At 47.4% G+C, this 20,802-nt stretch overlaps 1 protein-coding gene across 3 annotated transcripts in view; it reads right to left on the bottom strand.

Moving 5' to 3' along the window:
* The window catches only part of LOC125324387 (single-stranded DNA-binding protein, mitochondrial), a 22,201-nt gene extending 1,399 nt beyond the window's left edge, over positions 1-20,802 (bottom strand). Inside the window, exons 1-16 of one of the 3 annotated variants that reach the window (XM_048300136.1) lie at positions 20,681-20,802; positions 15,970-16,341; positions 13,063-13,262; positions 12,475-12,523; positions 10,696-10,868; positions 9,941-10,062; positions 8,507-8,653; positions 7,639-7,740; positions 7,233-7,318; positions 6,144-6,314; positions 5,916-6,058; positions 3,424-3,460; positions 2,446-2,506; positions 1,365-1,505; positions 642-729; positions 28-116 (exon numbers count right to left, since the gene is read on the bottom strand). In XM_048300136.1, the coding sequence (XP_048156093.1) occupies positions 28-116; positions 642-729; positions 1,365-1,505; positions 2,446-2,506; positions 3,424-3,460; positions 5,916-6,058; positions 6,144-6,314; positions 7,233-7,318; positions 7,639-7,740; positions 8,507-8,653; positions 9,941-10,062; positions 10,696-10,868; positions 12,475-12,523; positions 13,063-13,262; positions 15,970-16,302 (1,942 nt within the window). In that variant the 5' untranslated portion in view covers positions 16,303-16,341; positions 20,681-20,802. Of the gene's footprint in view, positions 1-27; positions 117-641; positions 730-1,364; positions 1,506-2,445; positions 2,507-3,423; positions 3,461-3,543; positions 3,571-3,731; positions 4,996-5,915; positions 6,059-6,143; positions 6,315-7,232; positions 7,319-7,638; positions 7,741-8,506; positions 8,654-9,940; positions 10,063-10,695; positions 10,869-12,474; positions 12,524-13,062; positions 13,263-15,969; positions 16,342-19,761; positions 20,101-20,680 lie in introns of those variants that run through there. The other 2 variants (XM_048300137.1, XM_048300138.1) reach the window with 2 other exon arrangements.

Genomic DNA, 20,802 nt, shown 5'->3' with positions numbered 1-20,802 from the left:
GGGGCACCTTGGTGCTTTGCTCCTTACCTGCTATAATTGTTGTGGCCTGTCGCCTCACATTGTTCTTATCTGTATATTCACCATAATCTATTTTTCCTTCAACAAAGATTCGAGAGCTGGAAAAAAACAAGAATTTGATTTTGGTGCTGCAGTTTTCCACCCTGTATCTAGAATCACAGAATGGTTTGGGTTGAAATGGGACCTTAAAGACTGTATAGTTCCAACCCCCTGGCCATGGGCAGGAATACCATCCACTGGATCAAGGCCGCCCAAAGCCCCATCCAGCCTGACTTTTGAACACTTCCAGAGATGGGGTATCCACAGCTTCTCTAGGCAGCCTGCTTCAGTGCCTCACTACCCTGACAGTAAGGCATATATCTAACCTAAATCCATATATCTAACCTAAATTTCCCCTCTTTCACTTTGAGCCCATTCCTTGTCCTATTACTACAGTTCCTGATGAAAAGGCTGAATTCAGAATCTGATTCAGAGTACACAGGCTTTTGTATCAGTTGTTTGTAGCAGGTCTGCTAACTTGTTTTACAGCACCTGTATCTTTGTATAGTTCCTGGACACCATAATTATTACACTAATCCATTATTAAGGCATTAAATCCTCAACCACATTTGTTATTCACTTACCCCTTCCTCACATACTGATAGGTGACATCCCTGAGGCCTGGTCTGAAGACAGAGATCCTGTGCCATGTCGTCTTCTGACTGATATCACCTAAGGAACAGAAACAACAGAGCTGGATGCCAAATCCTCTTTGTGATACAAGACACAGAAATTAGTTTCAACACATTGGTACTCTCAAACAATGAGAAGTGATTTGAAAACAGACATATACTAGCACTCCATCTCCCACTTCACTCCAGAACGACATGTTCCACTCATCTGTGTCCAAACAAAATCTTGTGCAGAAGCACAGTTCAAACCAAGTCATCACTTTTCCTGGAAGACAGTGCTCAGGCTCTTATTTTTTTTCCCCCGTCAGACACTCCACTTTGACTAGAAGTTAGAGAATATGAGACATCCGTAGATGCAAACTGATGACAGAATCAATGAGAAAATTATCTTTTCTTTATCTTCCTCATCTTGAAAGACAAGTAAGAGTACAGAACCTGCTATGCCTCTGACAAACCCCACTAGTGACAAACTGCCCACTCAACACTCCTCTCCTACTGAGGAAGGTCAACAGCAGATCTCTCATCAGTATATGCTGCTGGGGATCAGTAAGGCACACAAATGCAGCAGCATCTCTGCTGACCTCAAAGGAACTTTCCTGCACCCCAGAGATTTGCAAGCATGATGCTGCTGGCCATGCAGCGGTGACCTGGGACATGCTGCTCATGCGGACTCACCTCCCTGGCTCACTTCACCATCTCCTGTCCGCCACATCTCATTGGTTGCCAGGGAAAATATGGTAACAGGATTTTTTCCTTCCACTTGCCTCATGATAGGGTCCTGTCCAACCCGACCAAGCAGCTGAACACGATTCATGGCTGAAACAAGAGAGACCAAACACATATACAGGTGAACTGCTAATCATGGCAAGCTGCAAATCAGCAGCTTTTGTCAAGGGCTAGGATTACAACTTCCTGATCCTCCTAACCACTTTTCAAGCTCTTGTGACTTTTGGCTTTTTCAGGCCCCAGCAGGTGGTTGACTGTGTCTGTACTGTCATTATTATTACTATGATATAACCTATTTAAAAGCCAAAGGTTCTTTATTCTTTCTGTTCTATCTTTTTCACAGACACATCCATATAGCACTTGAGGCTAATTTGCATTTACTTATCTTGACTTTTATTTGTTTCATAACAATAAAAATAAAATGCATAGCAGTATCTTTGAAACAAAGTTGCAGTATTACACTCCATCCTCTGAATGAGAGAGCCATTTGTTTCTACACAGGTACCAGGCCTAGGCAGACAGAGTTTATCCCTTCTCCATGTTCAAGGATAACTGGAAGAGGTCAGGGACGCGTCCCTTGTGCACAATGAGCATGTGAAGTGAATAGTGAAGACTGAAGTACACCTGCAGCAAATCCTGCTGGGGCAGCAGCACCCACACAAGTCCCCCAGGGACCCAGGAGTCTGAGAAACAAGCACACAAGGCACCTGAAGACAGGTGTTAGAAACCATGACAACAGCAGACCCAAACCACTGCCACAGATAAAGTACAACTACCTGCCCTTTGCAGATGGTAATCCTCATCAGGGCTTTTTTCTTTTCCCCCTAAAGTGCTGCTTGACCTCACCTTCTCCTGCAGCGACCAGACAGGAAGCCACTCAAGAGTCTGTGTGCTTGAAACAACACATTCTTAGCTGCTACACTGAGGAGCTACCATTCCTAGCTGCTTCTCTCCTGCCCTATTTCAGATGTTCTAAAACTGAGATAAACACAGTGAGAAACAACTAAGTTGCATGTCAGGAGCTACTTACATCTTTCAAGTACCAATGAGGTAGCCATATCAGAGTCATGTCTTACAAACTGGCGTAGCACCTGAACAAACAGAGAAATGCGAGTTTGCACCGCACAAACTATGAACAGCACTCACAAGCCTTTACACCTCATTTTTGGAACACTTGCAGAGGTTCTGCAAGTATGTTCTTTTATGTAACTAATGGGAAAACTGAGGAAAGAAATCTGTTCAGCCAAATGAAACTAATGAGATTGTTTAAGAATGTCTGGTTAAATCAAGGTTAAAAAGTTGCCAAGAAAGAAGGGTGGTCCAATGGTGTACCTCCAGCAATTATTTTTGGGACATGCAGTAACTACTGTTTTTTCTGTAATACATAAGTAGGGGGGAGGTGGTTTGTAGTACTGTGGTGGTATAGTTGTTAGAGCTTTGGTCTTTGGAACCAAACAGGTCTGATAGTTCCACCAACTTTCTGCTTTACTTCAGAGATTAACCAGGTGTGCCCAAAAAGTACATCCACACATTGGAATGGATGCACTGACACCCTTGTTCCCAAGGCAAATCAAGGACACAAAACTCTCAGTACTGCAAGTGGGGAAAAAAGTAAAGGAACTGCCTTTATGCCAGCAAATATTCCATCCTAGAACGAGCAGGGGAAAAAAAAACCCAGGAACACTTTTGCTAGAGGTCCATGTGGAGAAGCGGGGGGAAAGGCTCATTTCCCATAACATGTGGTTCTAGGCCCGTGGGAGAGCTCACGTTTTTCCCCCAAAAGCAGACCCAGCGCACGGCCGGAGCGCGGGCACAGCAGCCGCGGCCCCACAGCCGGCGCTGTCCGGGCGAGGGCTCCGGGGCGCCGGGCTCTGTCCGCCGCTGCCCTTCCCGGAGAGTCCCCGCCAGCCCCGCGGCGGGGCCAGAGCGGCTGCAGCGGCTTCTCCCCCCCGCCCCGAGGGCGGCCGGGCCCGAGCTCCGCCGCGGCCCCGGCCCCGCACGGCCCTACCTGCCACGCCGGTCGCCGCCACATGCTGCCGCCGAGCCTGCGGAGGGAAAAGCAGGGCTGAAGCAGCGCCCCAGGGAGCCCCGGGCCCAGCCCCAGCAGCCGACCCCGCGCCCCCCGCACCTCTCCCGCCGCCGCGCTGCGCCCGCAGACGGCCGGAACAGGAAAGGCACGGGCCGGAGGTTCCGGGCGGAAACGCGGCCCGGGGGAGACGGGCAGGAGCGGCCGGGCAGCGCCTGCAGCGGAGACCCGCCCCACGGGGGACCCAGAGCTCGCCGGGAAGGAGAGAACAAAACTCCATCACTCCATCATCGGTTAAAAAAAGATAAAACCTTTATTCGCACGAAACGATCTCCCAGTTAAAAGCCAGCATGTGCAACATCATAAAACAAACCAGTAAGACCTGGAAATAACCGAGTTACCAAGTTCACGCTGTCCCTCATAACAGTGCAGTGCTCTGTCCATCCAACACACACAAGGGACAAGGACCCCCAAAGTTACAGTTAGCGGGGAGGGAGAAGGGTGTACGGGATCTCAAACACGAAATACAATTAACATGGGCAACTCCAAAAAGCTGAAAAAGCCCTTTCTAATTGCCTGCAGTTCACAGGCAGGCAGCTGCACCACACGCAAGATACTGGAAGGGAAATGGGAACAGACCCAGCTACCAACACACGGCAGTTGTCTCCCCCTCCTTGACCAGGGAGTCCTTGTCGATTGACAGAAAACAAGTCAGGCATCAGGGACTAACTAGTCTGCTAAAACATACCCAGTTACAAAAGTTTTGTTGCTTAAATTTGAAAGAATGTTTTTCTTCAACTCCCACTCCTTAACTCAAAGTATTTCCTTTTCTACTGTGTCCCCCCTCAGTGAAATGCCACTCCAGCTGCAGCCCAAGCTCCCTAGGACTGCTGTGTAACCAGCCTGGCTCTTGATGTGTAGCTAAAACTGGCTGCCATAATCTCTGCCTACTTGTTCCTAGAAGGGCCCAGCTGTAGATGCTGTCTCCCTGTACAGCCACTATCACCCCTCTAAAGATATAGTCAGCAGTCAGCCCAAGTGTTAAGACCACAAAAATCACCAATAACAGGGGCCAACTCAAGAAAGAGGGAAGTGAGTAGAGAAAATGTCATCTTTTTGTCATGGCAGAGTTACACTTCATCTCTAGCAAGACCAGTTACACAAGAAATTAAACAGGTAAAGGACTGAGGACAACCTTAAATCCCATGATCCAACACTTGCAAGCCAGTCATTCTTTTCTCAGCCAACATCTCATAACTAACAGGGGAACAACAACAAAAAACACCACCACAATAAAAGGAAAATGACAGGGAGAGAATATGAGGCACTGGTCTGTGCAGACCCTCTGCTTTCACAGGGCCATTCAGCAGTCAGAGCTCTTTGGACAACACAGAAATTCAGTAACCCAGAGTAAAGCTAAACGAACGACAGCTCTTCCCTCCCACCAGACGCTTGCTCTTCTGCTTAGAAGAGGTTTCAGACTCTTGTAACTTGGCACTTCCTAAGGCTTGGTCCTTCATGAGGGTCTGGGCAAGGCGAGCTGCTTTAAGTTCCCTGCAGGGAGGAGATGGAAGGAAGAGGGAAGGAAGAAAACCATGTCATGCATGAATCCCCATCAGCTACAGAAGCAAACTATGAACAATCTTGCACAAGAGGGATACTGTAATACACCAGCAGCACTGGAAGGGAGCAACTTCTCACCCCAGAGAGTGACGTGAAGATTACTGTAGCTGTCTCTAGAGTTTCTGCTTGAAAAGGTATGAGCTCCGATGATTTACCAAAAGAAAACTATGTATCAGGTCCACAACACACTGGCACCAGTACAAGGAACCCTTCGCTCAGTTTTTCTCCCATTGTTTCAGGTATTTGTGAATGGTTTAACTTAGATCAATGTCATCTCATGCAGCACAAATACCTACATAAAGGCATATACTTCTTTTCCATTGGCTTTCTTCCCTGGTACTTGCTGTTCTTCCAGAGCATTCACTCTTCTGTCTACACAGAAAACCTACTCCTCAGCTGACTACTGCACTTAGAGGGGTTGTGGGGCAGTTATTAGATCCCAGCACCTCTAAACACTACTGCCAACAGCAGTGAGAGGGAACAAGAGAAAAAAGGCTATCTGCCACCACCTGATATTTCTCTTCCTTCTGTGCTTAGACCACTATCTCAGTGCATTTTCAATTCCTCATCTGCCCACTAGCTGCATTTTGCATCACCAGTGGTCGCAGGAAGCACACGAGTTCATTGTTGTAACGCGGCCAGTTCCTCCAACCCAGAGCTGAAGCACAGCTGCTGCCTGGGCACTGCAAGTCCCTGTTACAGCCCCATCATCCTCCCAGCTCCAGGCACAGGAGCTGACTGGGTATTTCTGCACGTGCAGTCTCCCAACACCACCACCCCTCCATTCAGAGCAGGTGACCAGCATTGTTATTGCTCACACCTTCTCCCGGTCATGCCCAAGCCAGCCCTACCTTTCCAGCATGGCAGTCTTGCATTTCTCTTCATTTAGCTGCTCCTGGAGCTGCACAGCTTTTCCATATGAAGGACGGAGAACAGGGTGTTTGGTGAGAGCTGTGGCAGAAGGTCTTTGCACTGGGTCAGGATGGATCATGAGCTAGAAGGCAAAGGACTTCAGAGCTTAACACTCTTGTCACATGCCAGCTGCAAAAGCCACCATTCTGTCAAGACTACTTCCTCACCTTCAGGAGCTCTAGAAAGCAGTGGGGAAGCTTCTGGGGGATGGGTGGGATATTTCCTTTGCGGATGTGGTGCCACAGGGCCCCGTTGTGAGGCAGTGGCGCTGCACCGGCTGCCAGAGCCACCGTGAGTGCCAGGGCAAAGATGTCTGCCTTGGGCAAGTAGCAGTATTGCTGCAGAGAGAAGGGGAAAGGTGTTAGAAAGGAACATCTTGCTATACTAAACAAAGGTGAGTTGGGGTATGAGCTCAAAAAGAAACCGCCAAGCAAGTGTGTGTATATGGCACTGTGGACTTCACCACGCCGGTGAGCTGTTTTCTCCTCCTCAGGATAAAAACACTGGCAGCAGGCAGTACCACTAAAGCATGTTGGCTTTCACCCACCCATGAGGAGCTTGCAGGCCACATTGGGATCACTGCAGTAGCTCCAGAGGATGGCCCAACAGATATGTACCTCCAGCCTTCACAAGGCAATAAGCTACCCATGCTCAACTCAAATGGAAGACTGCATCTGATGCATTGGCCTAACAATTCTTAAATCCACTTGCAGCCCAAACAGACACTGTCACCTAAATACCTGAACTGAATAACACATCCAACCTGGTTATTCAATACTGATTCCCTTTTCATTTGCTGGCCAGAGTGACAAAACTGCAATCAGTTGGAGAGGTTCCTTGTGCCTCCCACCTCTCTCCGCTACGTGTTCAGTGTTTGTTTTACAAGGCATCTGTCTTGGTAAATTTATTCCTCAGTAATCACATCCAGTAGTTTAATCTCAGCTGGATACACGAATCAAATATCTTCAAACTGATAAAGGTTTTGTCCCACTGATCCCTCAAGGGGAATCGTTGCAATAATCCAACGATAGCTACTTATGAAGTATTTACATATAAAGTAAGTATTTCCATGACAATATCCACACCACTATCATTCATGCTAAAGTGCTAATTTGGCAGATTTCATGGCCAGACCAGACAGAAGAAAGAGGAGATAAGGGGAGGAACAAGATAGACTAATGTCTGCTCTACAGTTGATTTCTCCCCATTTGCTCTCCCACCCTGTTCTCCTCACTGCCCTGCTCTACCAGTTGTACCTCTTGCAAAATCTCATTGGCCAAAAACCGTCTGTCTCCTTCCTCCACCTGAGGGTTTGTTATTGATGTCACATGTCCAAGGTCACCTGAGACAAAGAACAAGAAGCTGAAATGTAATGAAGCAAACTGAATTCTCAAATAAAAGTCTGCATTTTATAGGCACCAAAAAAGAAATAATGAGTAAAAGAGCAAGCCTACTCCTAACTCAGAAATCTCCACTTGGAAGCAGGTACATGAGTTTTCTGTGACTTTTCTTAGAGGAATTAATTCTGGTAAGTAATTGGGGCATTCAGGACTATGCTATCACTTTTATGTGCAAGTCTCTTCAGCCAGCAGGATAGGGCAGTATCAAGCAGTAATGGGCAGCCCTAATCTTAAACCAATTGTAAAGTAGGCTAAAACCTACCAATCTTATACACCACACCAGGAGAGAATTCATCTTCACTGTCACTCTCCTCCTGCCCAGTAGGGCCTGAAACTGCCAGCTTGTGACAGATGAAGATATTACCTGCAAGACAGAGAAGTTTAGCAATAGGGTGATAGTAGCAGTTGGGCTGCAGCAGCCTGACAACTTCGTAAAAATCCCACCTGTCAAAGTAGTTAAGTTTTGCAGCCAGAGAAAATATGCATATGCTTCCCACCCATTAGTCAGCTTTCTGCCCAGTTCACATTCAGCAACACAGCTGGCATAAGACAGTTGTATCTTGGGCATAAAATATCCTAGTGAAATCAACTTCCCCTTCCTCTGCCCTCTGAGGCAGAAGCATAATTTCAGCAGGAAAAAGGAGCTCCGCTCTGAGAATATTAACTACGTGACAAGGGGAGCATTGCCCTGGAGGTGACCATCCTGAGCTGCAGAGAGGAAACCTTGTTGCTATTTTTGCAGGAACTTAATCCCTCAGGGTAGGTACACACTCAAAAGTCAAGCCTTGTGCAACAAAAGAGCAAAAAACAAGGAAGTCCCCATCTTCACTGGCAGCCCTACTTGCTCCACCAGTATGAAGGTGATTCCCATGAGCCAGGATTGCAAAGGTCACGAGACAAGAGTGAAATGCTGCCAACTATCAGAGACTACTCAATTTTAGAGCAGCAGTAGTGGCACAAATCAAAATAAAAATCAAAAAAAGACCCAAAACACCATACACAAGACAAGGGCAAGGTACTCTTTCCTTTGAAGCATGACAATCAGTCCACTCAGAAGGATTTATTAGAGGTCCTACCCCTGAGGAATCATTAGGAAAACCCTCCACAAAGGAGGGGAGCACTATACTTACTAGGTTTGATATCCAGGTGCACAAGGCCAGAGTTGTGGATGTATTTTAATCCCATGGAGACTTGTAGCAATATTTCCTTCAGCTCTCCTTCTGGGAAATACTGCCCGAGCTTTGCATTTTCCAGCAGCACATCTTGGAGACTCCCTCCTAGGGGAAAACAGCCAGTCTGAGACCTGACAAAGGTTTTATGGAACAGCATGTTTGAAATAGCTTAGCTGCCCAGAACACTTGGAGGCTTGCTAGTGACACACCCCAACCACAGCAGCTCTGTGTGCTCTAGTGAGCAAACTTGGACAAGGCTTCAGCCTTTCCACTGCCCTGGAATGCCCGGCCTGCTGCTCAACAAGGATGAACAACTGCATTTCTACCTCCAGCCTACAGCTCTACATCCTGCCAGGAGGGCTGACCTGTTAATGATGCTGGTGCTGCTGCAAGCGAACAACAGAACACTTAATTGCTTCTGCTGTGCTTAGGTGCAGAAAGCAGGTATAGGAATGGTGGAACAAGGAAATTAAGTTCCCACTAGCAGATTTTTGACTGAAAAACGTAACATTTGACACAGTTTTGTGAGTCTCCATTGAGACACTTTAGATATTGCAGAAATAGAAGATATCATGGCCTCTCTCCATCAGCGTGCTTTTCACCACTTCTCCTTTAGTCTCAGATGTTCATCCGCCAGAACACAAGCAATACATCAATGCTGCAGCAATGAGCACCACATTTCATGGTTGCCTCTACCAGATTTGAAAGCAATATTCCAAACAGCTATAACCACTCTTCATTGAGCCCCAATACTACAGGTGCAGTTGAAAGATAAATATTACATATTTGCCTTCAGTAACTCTGGTAGCTAAAGGTATATTTTCCAATTTCTCTCAAGCAGTGGTATTGCCAAGGGCAAACTCAAGTAGGAGTTTACCACCCTGCCTGCAGCACGCCATTTACACTTTGCCTCATCATTTGCTCCATTTCTCCACAGCTGTCAACCCCTTTCTTCTAGTCAGAATGCAGTGTACCTTCATCTCAACCAGGCAGCCACTCTTCCAGTCATTACCCACCTCCATTAAGAAGAGGTTCTTGCCAAGATACATGGCCCTTAAGAGTTAGTTGCTCTTGAGTCACCCATATCAGGTGTTACCCAGACAGTCCCAGGCACAGTTCTAAGCATTGGCATAGGCAATGCTATTCCAGGCCAGCCAAAATAGAGGAACAGGTTTCAAATCCCAGAAAGAAGAGGGTAGTCACTGCTTCTAAAACATAAGCACCATTCAGAGATCCATCTAAACATTATGAGCCCTGACTGGATTCTCCATGGAAATGCAGCCCCAGTGCAGTCTGCTTTCTTGCAAGCCAAAATATCCCATATTTAAGTACAAAAGAAGGCAACTTTGCCCATGCTGAGCTCTCAGCCTTGAACACTGTCCCAGCTCTTACCATTGCAGTGTTCATTCTGGATAATCATGTGATCATCCTCTGCCCAGGCCGAGTAGTAGCGCACAACATGGGGGTGGTGCCCCAGGACAGCGTGAGCATAAACCTCGCGCAGCGCCAGCTGCCTAGGGAAGCACACACAGAAAAAGCAGAGGTGACAGGCTGCCAGAGGCTGCTTCACACCAGGAGAGGAGCCCTGGTTTGCAGCCTGAAAGCCCAGAACACCTCTGTTGCCCCTTTCTCTTGGGTTTTGACAGACTGGCTTTTACAGCTGCTGGAGCAAAACCTGCCCTTGCTCAAATGCACTGAGCAGCTGTTAAAGAAAATGATCACTGAGCAAGCCTTTTGTTAAAGAGGCAAAGGCAGCAGCAGCTTCAAAGACTTTGCTTTAGCATACACGACACCACAAGCTGGTCAATACAGATGTGAGTAGTGCTGGCTATGCAGCAAGGCAGGGACATGCCACAAATAAACTACTTGACAGTTACTGTAAAGAAACAGTCTGGATGGACCCAAGGTGTTCAGGTATGCCATCCTCTCACTTGGCAATGCATGTGACTTCTTCCTTTCCTAGACATTTATATCAATAGTTGTATAGTGATATCTTCCCCCATTCTCCCAACTGTTACTTGGAAGTGCAACAGCAGCCAAGTTTTGCTCATGCCTTCCATCAGATACCTTTAGATCTCTGCTCCCTCCTTCCCATCACAAGAACATGCCCATCATTTCAACTGGCAGTTTCCAGCAAGCACACTCACTCATCTGAGGATCCTGCCAGAGGCCTTTTGGAGCGTTTGATGGCATAAACACATCCATCAAGGCGTTTGATGCACTTGTAGACAGAGCCAAATTCCCCCACACCAATTTTTTCTAGTTCCAGGAACTCCTTCTTGTAGCGGGAAACCATATTGCTCGCTTTCAGAGTGTATCTCTGCAAGGTCACAGAAACAGCAAACACAAATAGGAGTTAAAAGACTTAATATCTGTCATGGTTTTAGAGATGCGTAACACTTGCTGTCACTGATCACCCACACTGATCCCTCTCCCATTCTGATGTTCATCCAGGCACATGTGCAGGTGTGTGTGGCCGGCTCTTGAAACAGCAGTTTCAATCCTTTAAATTACCTTTCACTTGTTGTGTTTTTTCTGACTACTTACAGGCCATCTTCCCTGGTTCAGCCAAGTTGCAAGGCTGGTTGGTTGGTTTTAGAAAATCAGGACTTGTTAGCCATAGAGGTAGAAATTACAGCAAAGGAGAAATTTGGTCTAGTTGGCTGTACATGCCTAAGCTTCCTTGGGTTACTGACATCACATCCCTTCTCTTGACAACCCAGACAAGTTCCTAGACCCACAGCTGATGGAGTCAGTCAGGGATGAACAGCAAGCAACAACAATATACTGAAGTAACTGGCCTAAAGATAGGACTTGAGAAGACCTTAGATCTAATGCCTATTTTGAGCTCAGGAGAGGAGCTTGGTGTGTTGGTTTCCTGTGACCCCAGCTGTGCAAGAGCTGCTTTATCCTGGCAGCTGAGGTTGCCTGCAGCCAAGGCCATTCTGCATCAGTTCAGGCTCTCCAGGTCTGAAGCACCAGCTGTTGACTAATGGCAGATTAGCTGGTCTCAGTGTATTTGTTTGTATTCCCACTGATATCTCACCCAGAGACAGTTTTCCACAAAAGGTTGAAAGCTGGCAGAACAGCTGGAACATCATTATTGCTACAATAATGGCCACTAGGGATCCAGGAATTGTTGGTAGAGTGATGCCTACTGGCAGGGAAAGTGAGTAAAGAAAAGAAAAGCAGTGGAGCATGAAGTGAACAACAAGAGTGGACTAAGTGATTTTTTTCTCCATTCTCCTGCATCCCTTACAGGGACAGCAGCTCATGTTGCACAGAAGCCACTGCTGTCATTGCTGTACTTTATGGTATATGGCCTTACAGAGGAGGGAGTAAGATTTGGTCCTCACAGGGAGTAAAATGTGGCTCACATGAAACAGCAGCCCTTCCCAACAGGTGGCATTTCATAAGGCAGCTGTATTTTACACTATCTTAAAAGCTTGAGAGTAAAAATACCTCCTAGTAGACAATTTTATTTCTATATTACATACTCAATCTAATTAGCACTTGAGCAGAATAGTATTTCAGTAATTCACAAGTTACTTGAGGCGTTCTTCTAGGTAAAACAATAATCGTGGCAGCCGGATAGTGGATGCTGCCAGTAGCTATTTGCTCTGCAGGTGTAATTTTTCCATGAAGACCATTTGCCTGCAATCCCAGTCTCCTCAGCTAGAGGGTACCATTATCCTTCTGTAAGCCTGGCTATCGCACAGTTACAAAGAACAATTCCGCCTCTTCCAAGTTTGTCATCTCAAACAAATATTAACAAAACATTCAGCTTGGAACTTTTCTGTCATAGGTATTCATCCTCTGGCATGGTGCCATGGTTTATACTCCAATAACAGAATAAATTCCATCAAACACCAAGCCTTTACAAGCATCTTATCCACTTTACGGGAGGAAAATATACAGACACTCACATTTGTAGGTAGCTCCTGTTTAATCTGGCTTCCTGGATGAGGATCATTCCTATAACAGAAGATTAGGAAAGTCTGGTGTATTATTTCAGTGCAGCAATCCAACTGGATTTGAAATTAAAACATCTTTCAAAGGAACCTCCAAATCTTGCTTCACAGCTTAATCATATATTTTATAGAGTTGATATACAGGTTTTTAGTTGAGGTCTTAAAGACTACAGTCCCAGGTTAGGAATTCCTTGTTTCCATTTAAAAGGCCTCCACAAAGCAACTTCAGTACTGCCCACAGGACAGAGTGGCATTGTCCAGAGGCATCATTCTCCTGGCCTCCTTATTACTAGTGAAGCTGCAGCCATAGCACTAAAGAGAGCTGTTGATCCCCCACTTCCCTTTCTGAACAAAGGCAATGATTGATTTGTATTTATATTTCTACTACCTTTATATATCTGCTAACATTTGCTCTGCACCAATGAATACTACAGAAGTGAGTGATTCATTGTTAGCAAATAAGTCCAGATACTGAACATCTCCATTACTTATCTCCTTCCAACAGTCTGATTTCAGTCTGCTACTTAAGAGCAGCTCACTTACAGCTCTTCTCTGGCCTTCCGTTTGCCATTAGGATGAAAGAGCATTTGTCGGTAGGACTCTGGTGTAAAGGGATTAATGTTGACAAGAGAAGCTTGGGAAGAGTCATCAGAGTCAGCACGAGGAGTAAGTCTCAGATGCCGGAAGCCTTTGGGTAGGACCTTTGTTGCAGATGAAGGAAAAGCTGTCTTTGATAACAGGCTCTGTATTGAGAGAAGAAAAAAGTGGAAGATAAACCAGGACATTTTTTTGTTGCTGCTATTTCAGAATAAAATTCTTGTTCTCCTGTGACCCAAGGAGAAATTAGCTGCCTTCCTTGGAGTAGCTGAATCATTAAATCCCTGTGTCCCTAGTTTAGTCCCCACAGTTTTCATTTTCCACAAAGCATTTAATTCTCTGTTAAGCCCTTTCATATTCTATTCCCTGCTCACTTGGGTGAGGCCTGCAGAGCCATTTTGGCAAGCACAGTCCTCAAGAGGAGCCAGCTGCTCCTCTTTCCCTCCCACAGAGAAGCAGAAATTGCATCATATGTTGCATTAACATGGAAGACCTAGTTCTGCCAGGCATGGACTGTTGCATCAGTTTGGTCAGGACAGGTTTGTCAGATGAGCTGGAACACCACCCAAGCTCCCCAGCAATAAGCAGCATCAGGATAGGGTAAGTTGGTAGAAACTTTTTGTACGGCTACTAGCAAAGCAACCAGAACCCATTTCTCCTCATGGATAAAAACCAGAATTTCAGAACTTTAAGTTCAGAAAGCACCTCCAGATCTTCTATAGTCACCTTGCTACAGAACACAGGCCACTGTGTTTCAGACTAATTCAGAACCTTGGGCCATAGAAAGCACAGACACCAGTCTTGAGCTGAAAACAAAAATCTACTCACTCTGATTTGACTCCTTTAGTAACCATCAGCTTTTAAAAAACGTTTGGGTCTGACTTGTTTCAGCTTCGAGAGACTGATATAAGGTCTACAGGATTATTTAACATTGTACTTTCCTCTAGTTAAAAGCCCTTTAAGAATATAAAAGTCTCCCTGTTGAAGATCAAGGTACTCATATCTTCTCAATCCAGCAGTGGTCTCACTATTATGCTCCTGGAGCCACATTTCCACTCACATCTGGTGGCTCTGGTGCTCATCTGTCTGCAGTTTTACACATGGCTCTGCTCTCTCATCCTTCCTATCCCTTTCAAATGTCTAAGGCCAATGCTCCCAGCCTTGTCGACAAGCAGATTTAGGCCCTTTTGAGCCCATCTTTTGCAGCATGCTTGGAAAACAAGACCTTTATCCCAAGAGAGCAAGGAAAAGAAATTGTTGATTTCATGCAATTGCTGCTTATGGGCTACAACATGACAAAGTACAAGCAGCATGTTTTGAATCATCCAGCCAACATGTTGTCTACACAATGCACACCCTGAAAGCACCCTTCACTACCAGCAGCCCATCTGGTCTAGAAAAGATTTTTATAGACCTCTATCATGGTTTAACCCCAGCCAGCAACTAAGCCCTCTGCTTGTGAGCCCTTTGCTCACAACTACAATCCCTTCCCCAGTGGGATAGGGAGCAGAAACAGGGAAGAAAGGTAAAGCCTGTGAGTTGAGAAAAGAACAATTTAATGATTAAAATAAAATATAATCATTATTATCACAATTAAAAGAGACAACAGAAAGAGAGAAAGAAAAATCCAAGACAGACAAGTGACTCACAATTGCTCACCACCTGCTGACTGATGTCCAGCCCATCCCTGAGCCCTAATCAGCCCCTCCTGGGTAATTTCCCTCTGTTTATATATTGAGCATGGCATTCTATGGTATGAAATCTCCTCTGGTTTGTTCCTGGCAGCTGTCCTGGCTATGGTGCCACACAGCTGCTGCTTCTGCTCACTGTCAGCATGGGAAACTGAAAAGTCCTTGACTTTGGGTAAACACCACTCAGCAACAACCATGTTTCAGCAACACTGTCCTTATGTTAAACCCACGAAACACAGTGCAGTACCAGTTACTATGGAGAAAATTAACTCTAGCCAACTAGGATAATTTCTCACCTATGGTAAGGTGAGATTTAGGGAGAATTCTGATAAAGGGTCCCTGCAGGAAATTTTTGAAGTGATGCCCTTTAGACTGCTTTCCCCAAGAGAATGGTAGGCCATTCCTCAGTAAATATTGCCACACAGTCAATCATATAAGGCCAGAGGATCCTTCTCTCCACACAGTCAGGTTTTTGGATGAGGACAGAAGCCAAATCCTAGTTCAGAAGCATTAAAGAACTGATCTTCTCACTTAAGCAAAGGAGCAAAAAATCTATCAGTAGAGAAGGAACATTGAGACAAGACCAACAGCTACGCTTCACTGCAGGTCTGGACTGCTTGGAGCCATGCACACACCAGAAATTATTTAGGAGCAGAGAAGCTGGTGCCAAGTCTCCACCTGTGCTTACTCAAGACAAAAAGCAGTTGTATTATACTCTGTCCAAGAAGTTACACATAAAATAGGGGCTGGGATCATTCTCCCAAGAAACTAGCCCAGTAGCTAGGGTGCTTTTTGGGACAGTGACACAAGTGAAGAGAGGCTAACTTCCCTCCACAAGCACACATTGGTTTGCTACCCTTTCCACAGGGGATTTGCTACCCTCAGAAAAAAGCCCTGCTTTCCTCAAATTCACTAAGCAACTGCTCCATGCAAGAAGAAAAACCATGGCACCAGACAACAAGCTGGCTGGAGGTGATCCACACTTACCAAGCAAAGTACACATCCCACCCATAACACCATTTCCAACTTTCAAGACAAAACCCACTTGCACCCAGAAACGTGCTGAACAGAGCAGCAAGTGCAGCTGCCTATCTCCAAGTCCCCCCCAAACAATGAGCTTCTTGAAAGGAGATACATTTATCTCCTACAGACCTGCCATTACCTTAGGAGTGTGCGGGGTGTCACAGAGCTGCAGCTTTTTCCACGTGATGTGCAATGGTGTCTCAGGTTTACTCCAGCTCTTGCTCACAGATGGGGAAGACTTCAAGGTGGGACTCATCCAAGCTTTTGTCCTGCTCAGGAAAATCTCACTAAGCTTTCTCTGAGGGGTTGCTGGCAGAGGACTGCTCTCTTGCCATTTCTGGAACTCTGAGCTTCTGGGGGGGCTCAAGCTCAGGGAGTCCTCCTCATTTACACTTTTGTCTTCACTGTCTTCACCACAACTGGAGAAGTCCAGTCGCTGAATGAATTCGTTGCTGTTGTCCCAGTCATCCATGTTAGCACATGAAACAGACCAAGTAGAGCTGATACTGGCCTGTTTTGTTAGAGGTACAGAGGGAGAGAAACACAGCATTATTAAATAGCTGTCTTCTAAACTATCTTCTTCCTTGCTTCATCAAGGGCATCAGTTCTGCTGACCACACTCCCCAATCCCACATACACAGAAGCCTTGGTCACTCATTGGTGTAATTAGACATCACTGATTAATGAAGAGCATCCCAGAATTACCAAGTACAAAGCCATTCAGCTACTGTTCATACAACACCAGATTTTGTTTTTTACCTTATTGGCATAATTCAGATACAACTCAGAAGCCACTGCCTTTCCCAGTAAATTTCCAAGACAACTCCTCCATCCACCCACTAGTCTCATCACACAAGGAAACCACATCCTAACAGAATAACACACACAGCCTCCCCTCACTCTTTTCTACATTAAATTTCTCAACTAGAGGGGGGAAAGAAAAAAAAAAAAATTCCCCTGGTACATACAGCTGTAAAAGCAGAGGGTGCCCCAAGGAGTCACCAGATACCCCACAGACAGCTTCTCTCCTGCCCTGGACCATTTATAACCGCCCCACACCTGAGCCAATGCTAATGCAAAACATCTGGAGTTTGGCAGCACCTGTCCACAGTTGCCTGGTGGATGAGGAGTTCTCTGTGCATGTGGATTTGCTGTGCTAACACCCAACTCTGCAGGGAGCCAGGACTCCCTCTGAGTCTGAGTCATCTCCCTGCTTCTGCACGCTGGTCCCTTCTCCACCTTCCTGCGGCCTGTAAGGGGGGTGATGTTTGCTGACAGCCAGTCTGCTCCATAATCCCATCAGGGATCCAGTCTTTGTGGGCTTTACTTGTATGAGTTAATTGTCTTGTGGTGATGGGGCCCTGTGTTTCCTTCTTTTAAGTCTGAATTTCCCTTCCTGCATTTAGATATGCGTTAGTTTGGGCAAGCATTACAGCCTGCATGCAGAGGTCAGTAGCCTAATTTATAACATATACATTTATGAATGTATAATTTATAAGACTTCAGGAGAGAGTTAGGAGCCATACACAGGTCTCAGTATCTCAGTATAGCTTCCCATCTTGAGATTTCAAGGGAGAGGAAGGAGAAGCTGTGTTGGTGGAGGCAGCCCCACAGGTGGGGCTGCTCTCTTGCTCCCTGGGAGCAGGTCAGTGTCTCCCCTCACTGCACCTCTTTGTAAAAACAGGAATCTTCTGAGCCTTTGGGAACCTGTGTTTCAAAGTGGGATTAGAGCAAGTTTTAACTAATTGGGAACAAGGTTACAGCAGCCTTTTTTCTTAGCCTTGAGGAGAGCTGCTAGAAGGACATGCAGAGATTGGAAGTGGCTGCAGCCCATAGGAGATGGGTGTTTGGCAGATGCAGCACCTGCTTTCCCTTGCACACATCTAGGGCAATTCCCACCACAACATACAGGGCTACATTGGTCTGAGGTCTCTGTGCTCTCCTAACCCATTCCTTAAATGAAAAGTATGGCCATGTGGGTCTCTGAAGTTGCTTGTTAAGACTGTGATGAACAATTCATATGATACAGGCCACCAAAACAGTCTCAGGACACCATGCCAGGAACCCAGAACTGGTTGCATCTGGCCCAGAGGTTGCAGTATTTCTTCCAGGCACAGAACCTGTTGCTGCCATGCAAGTCTCCCTTGGTCTGAAATGCAGCTGCTGCATCTCCTCATGCCTTATCCTGGGCCAGGTCCAAAAGCCTGGCAGTGCCAGCACTGGCTGCTTTCTGCCATGACAAGCAGTGTCTGCAGCACCTGGCCAGCTGAGATCCAGGACCACTTTAGTACTGCTGTGATCTGATTGCATTCATCAGATGTTCAGTACCCGAAGCATTAGACTGGAATATATTAATTCTGAAGAAATAATGTTTTTAGTCCCTATAACTACATGTTTTTAATAACCCAGCAAAGAAATTCCTTCAGACCAGCTTTCAATCCCACCTTAAAAAAAATTTTTTTTCTTTTTTTTCCCGCTCAAGACTTAGAGGCAGTATCCATTTTTCTAAAGAGGGATGTGATATGTAAAGGAGAAAAGTTGGACCTGCTGTGTAAACAAGGCCCAGCTTGTTCACCTTGCATTTTAAAAATAAAAACCACCACATTTTCATTTACATTTTTCCTGACTGTTCAAAGACCTGACGACAATTTCCAGAGCCCTCAGCTGGAGGGAGAAGGTGTTAATTTTCTTTTGAAGTAGAGTTTTTTATTTCTAAAAGGGTAATATTATCTCCCAGCCTAGATCTTTTCAATTTTGGTGAAATAATAAAATAGTAGAAAATGTGGCCTTTGTTTTTTGCATGTATCCAGCAAACAGTGTGCCCTCAGCAGGCCCAGATTGCTGGCCAAAGCCATATCAATTGCTCTGGTACCACAGGGTCACTTGTCCCACAGGGTTTTTTCAGCAAAGCTGAGAGCTCAGAGCATGATGATGTTTCACACACCTCAGAGCCAGCACTGGCAGCCCCTGCTCCCTGCCACTGGCTGCTCTCCCCACCGCATCGCCTCCCTCTTGCAGGGGCAATACTGGTGTGACTGCACTGCTGAGGGGACCAGGAACAGCTCTGCACCACAAATAGCTTGTGTGGGTCATGAAGATTTGTTTGCTGGGATTTGTTTCCCACCTAGATTGCTGGGGGACAGACACTTGACATTTGTAGCAGCACCACTGTGGAGATGAAGATAGAAACGAGCTGTCATTTCAGCGTCACCAACATGCAAAAATATATTCATCCAAATGAAGATTGGCACTGTCTATACGGTTAAAGCAAAGCATGTGGCCAAGTATTTGCAGAATCTGGCTTTTCTTTACACAGTAACAAAATATTGTGCAGGGTTTGTTTCTTTTTTTCTTTACCAGTCACCTTCTATGAAAAACTCCATCTGCTAAACACCACCTACTCTGGTCTATAGCTCTGCAAAGAAAACTTGTGCATGGGCTTTGCAAAACAAAAATGCCCACTCAGTGTTGGAGCTGTCTGAAATGAAGCTCACAGCAAATGGATGCTAATGTTACCAAAAAAAGAGAGAAAAAACCCAAACCCCACTGCTGAGGAAACTGGATGATGGGTTTCTTAATGGGATATTGAACACTCAGAACTGCTCAACAGGAAAAAAGTAAGACAATTAAGGCTTTTATGACAATATCTTCCTTTTAATTGTGGCCTGTTTAATTGGGTAATTCAATTAATCAGGAAGACCTAGGGAACCAAATTGATCCTAATGACACTTAATGACATTGGTGGTAGCATAAGGAGGATGGTAATTACAAAAAGTTGGCTGCCTGTAGATGCTTTGGTCATGCTTGTGTTCGTCTTTCAAGCTGATTCTGCTTGTTCCTCCCAAAACAGTTTCACATCCTTCTGTAGCACATATGTACGTGTATATATATTTATGTACATACGTATATACACATATATATACACACACACCAGTAGATACTGGATCAGCATCCCTGACTCCTTCAGGTTTGTGGCTCGCAGCTTCCACCACAGCAATTTGGGTGGGGGCGAGCCTTCCCCGTTGCTGGCCCTGAGGCTGCTCTGCCCAATTCCCGTGGCTTTCCCAGCAGGATGGCTTTAACAGGGCTTGGGGGAAGCAGCTGCCCGGCACTGGGGTCACAGCCTGGGGGGGACAGAAGGCGGGCAGCTGGCTCTGCCCTGCGCGGGGAGGTGAAGCACGGGCAGGCGGACTGCCCCCAGCCCCCGCGCTCCTCCGGGAGCCGGCACCGAAGAGCTCCGAGCCGGGATCTCCGCCGGCTGCCCCGGGCGGCTCCGGCCTCTGTCGGGCGCGGCCGCCTCGGCGCGGTGGCCCCGCGGCCCCAGCCCCGCCCCTCGCTCCCCGCCCCTCGCTCCCCGCCCCTCGCTCCCCGCCCCTCGCTCCCCGCCCCTCGCTCCCCGCCCCTCGGCCCCCGCCCCGCGGCCCCCGCCCCGCGGCCCCCGCCCCGCGGCCCCCGCCCCGCGGCCCCAGCCCCGCCCCGCCGGTGACACCCCCGTCCTCCCGCCCTGCGGCCCCCGCCCCGCCCCGCGGCCCCCGCCCCGCCCCGCGGCCCCCGCCCCGCCCCGCCGGTGACACCCCTGTCCTCCCGCCCCACGGCCCCAGCCCCGCCCCGCGGCCCCCGCCCCGCCCCGCCGGTGACACCCCTGTCCTCCCGCCCCACGGCCCCAGCCCCGCCCCGCGGCCCCCGCCCCGCCCCGCCGGTGACACCCCTGTCCTCCCGCCCCACGGCCCCAGCCCCGCCCCGCGGCCCCCGCCCCGCCCCGCCGGTGACACCCCCGTCCTCCCGCCCCCTCGCTTCCCGCCCCCCGCCGGTGCGGCGCGGGGGGTGCGGCTCCGCTCGGCTCGGCTCGCCTCAGATCGGTTCTGTTCGGCTCATCTCGGCTCGGCCCGGCTCGGCTCATCTCTGCCGCGCTCGGCTCGCTTCATATCGACTCGGCCCGGCTCGCTTCATCTCGGCTCGGCTCGGCTCGCTC

Source organism: Corvus hawaiiensis, chromosome 4 (assembly GCF_020740725.1).
Source record: "Corvus hawaiiensis isolate bCorHaw1 chromosome 4, bCorHaw1.pri.cur, whole genome shotgun sequence".
In the NCBI taxonomy this organism is placed as follows: Eukaryota; Metazoa; Chordata; class Aves; order Passeriformes; family Corvidae; genus Corvus; species Corvus hawaiiensis.
Note: the sequence above shows the minus strand (reverse complement) of the source record. Positions and strands in the feature narration are given on the sequence as shown.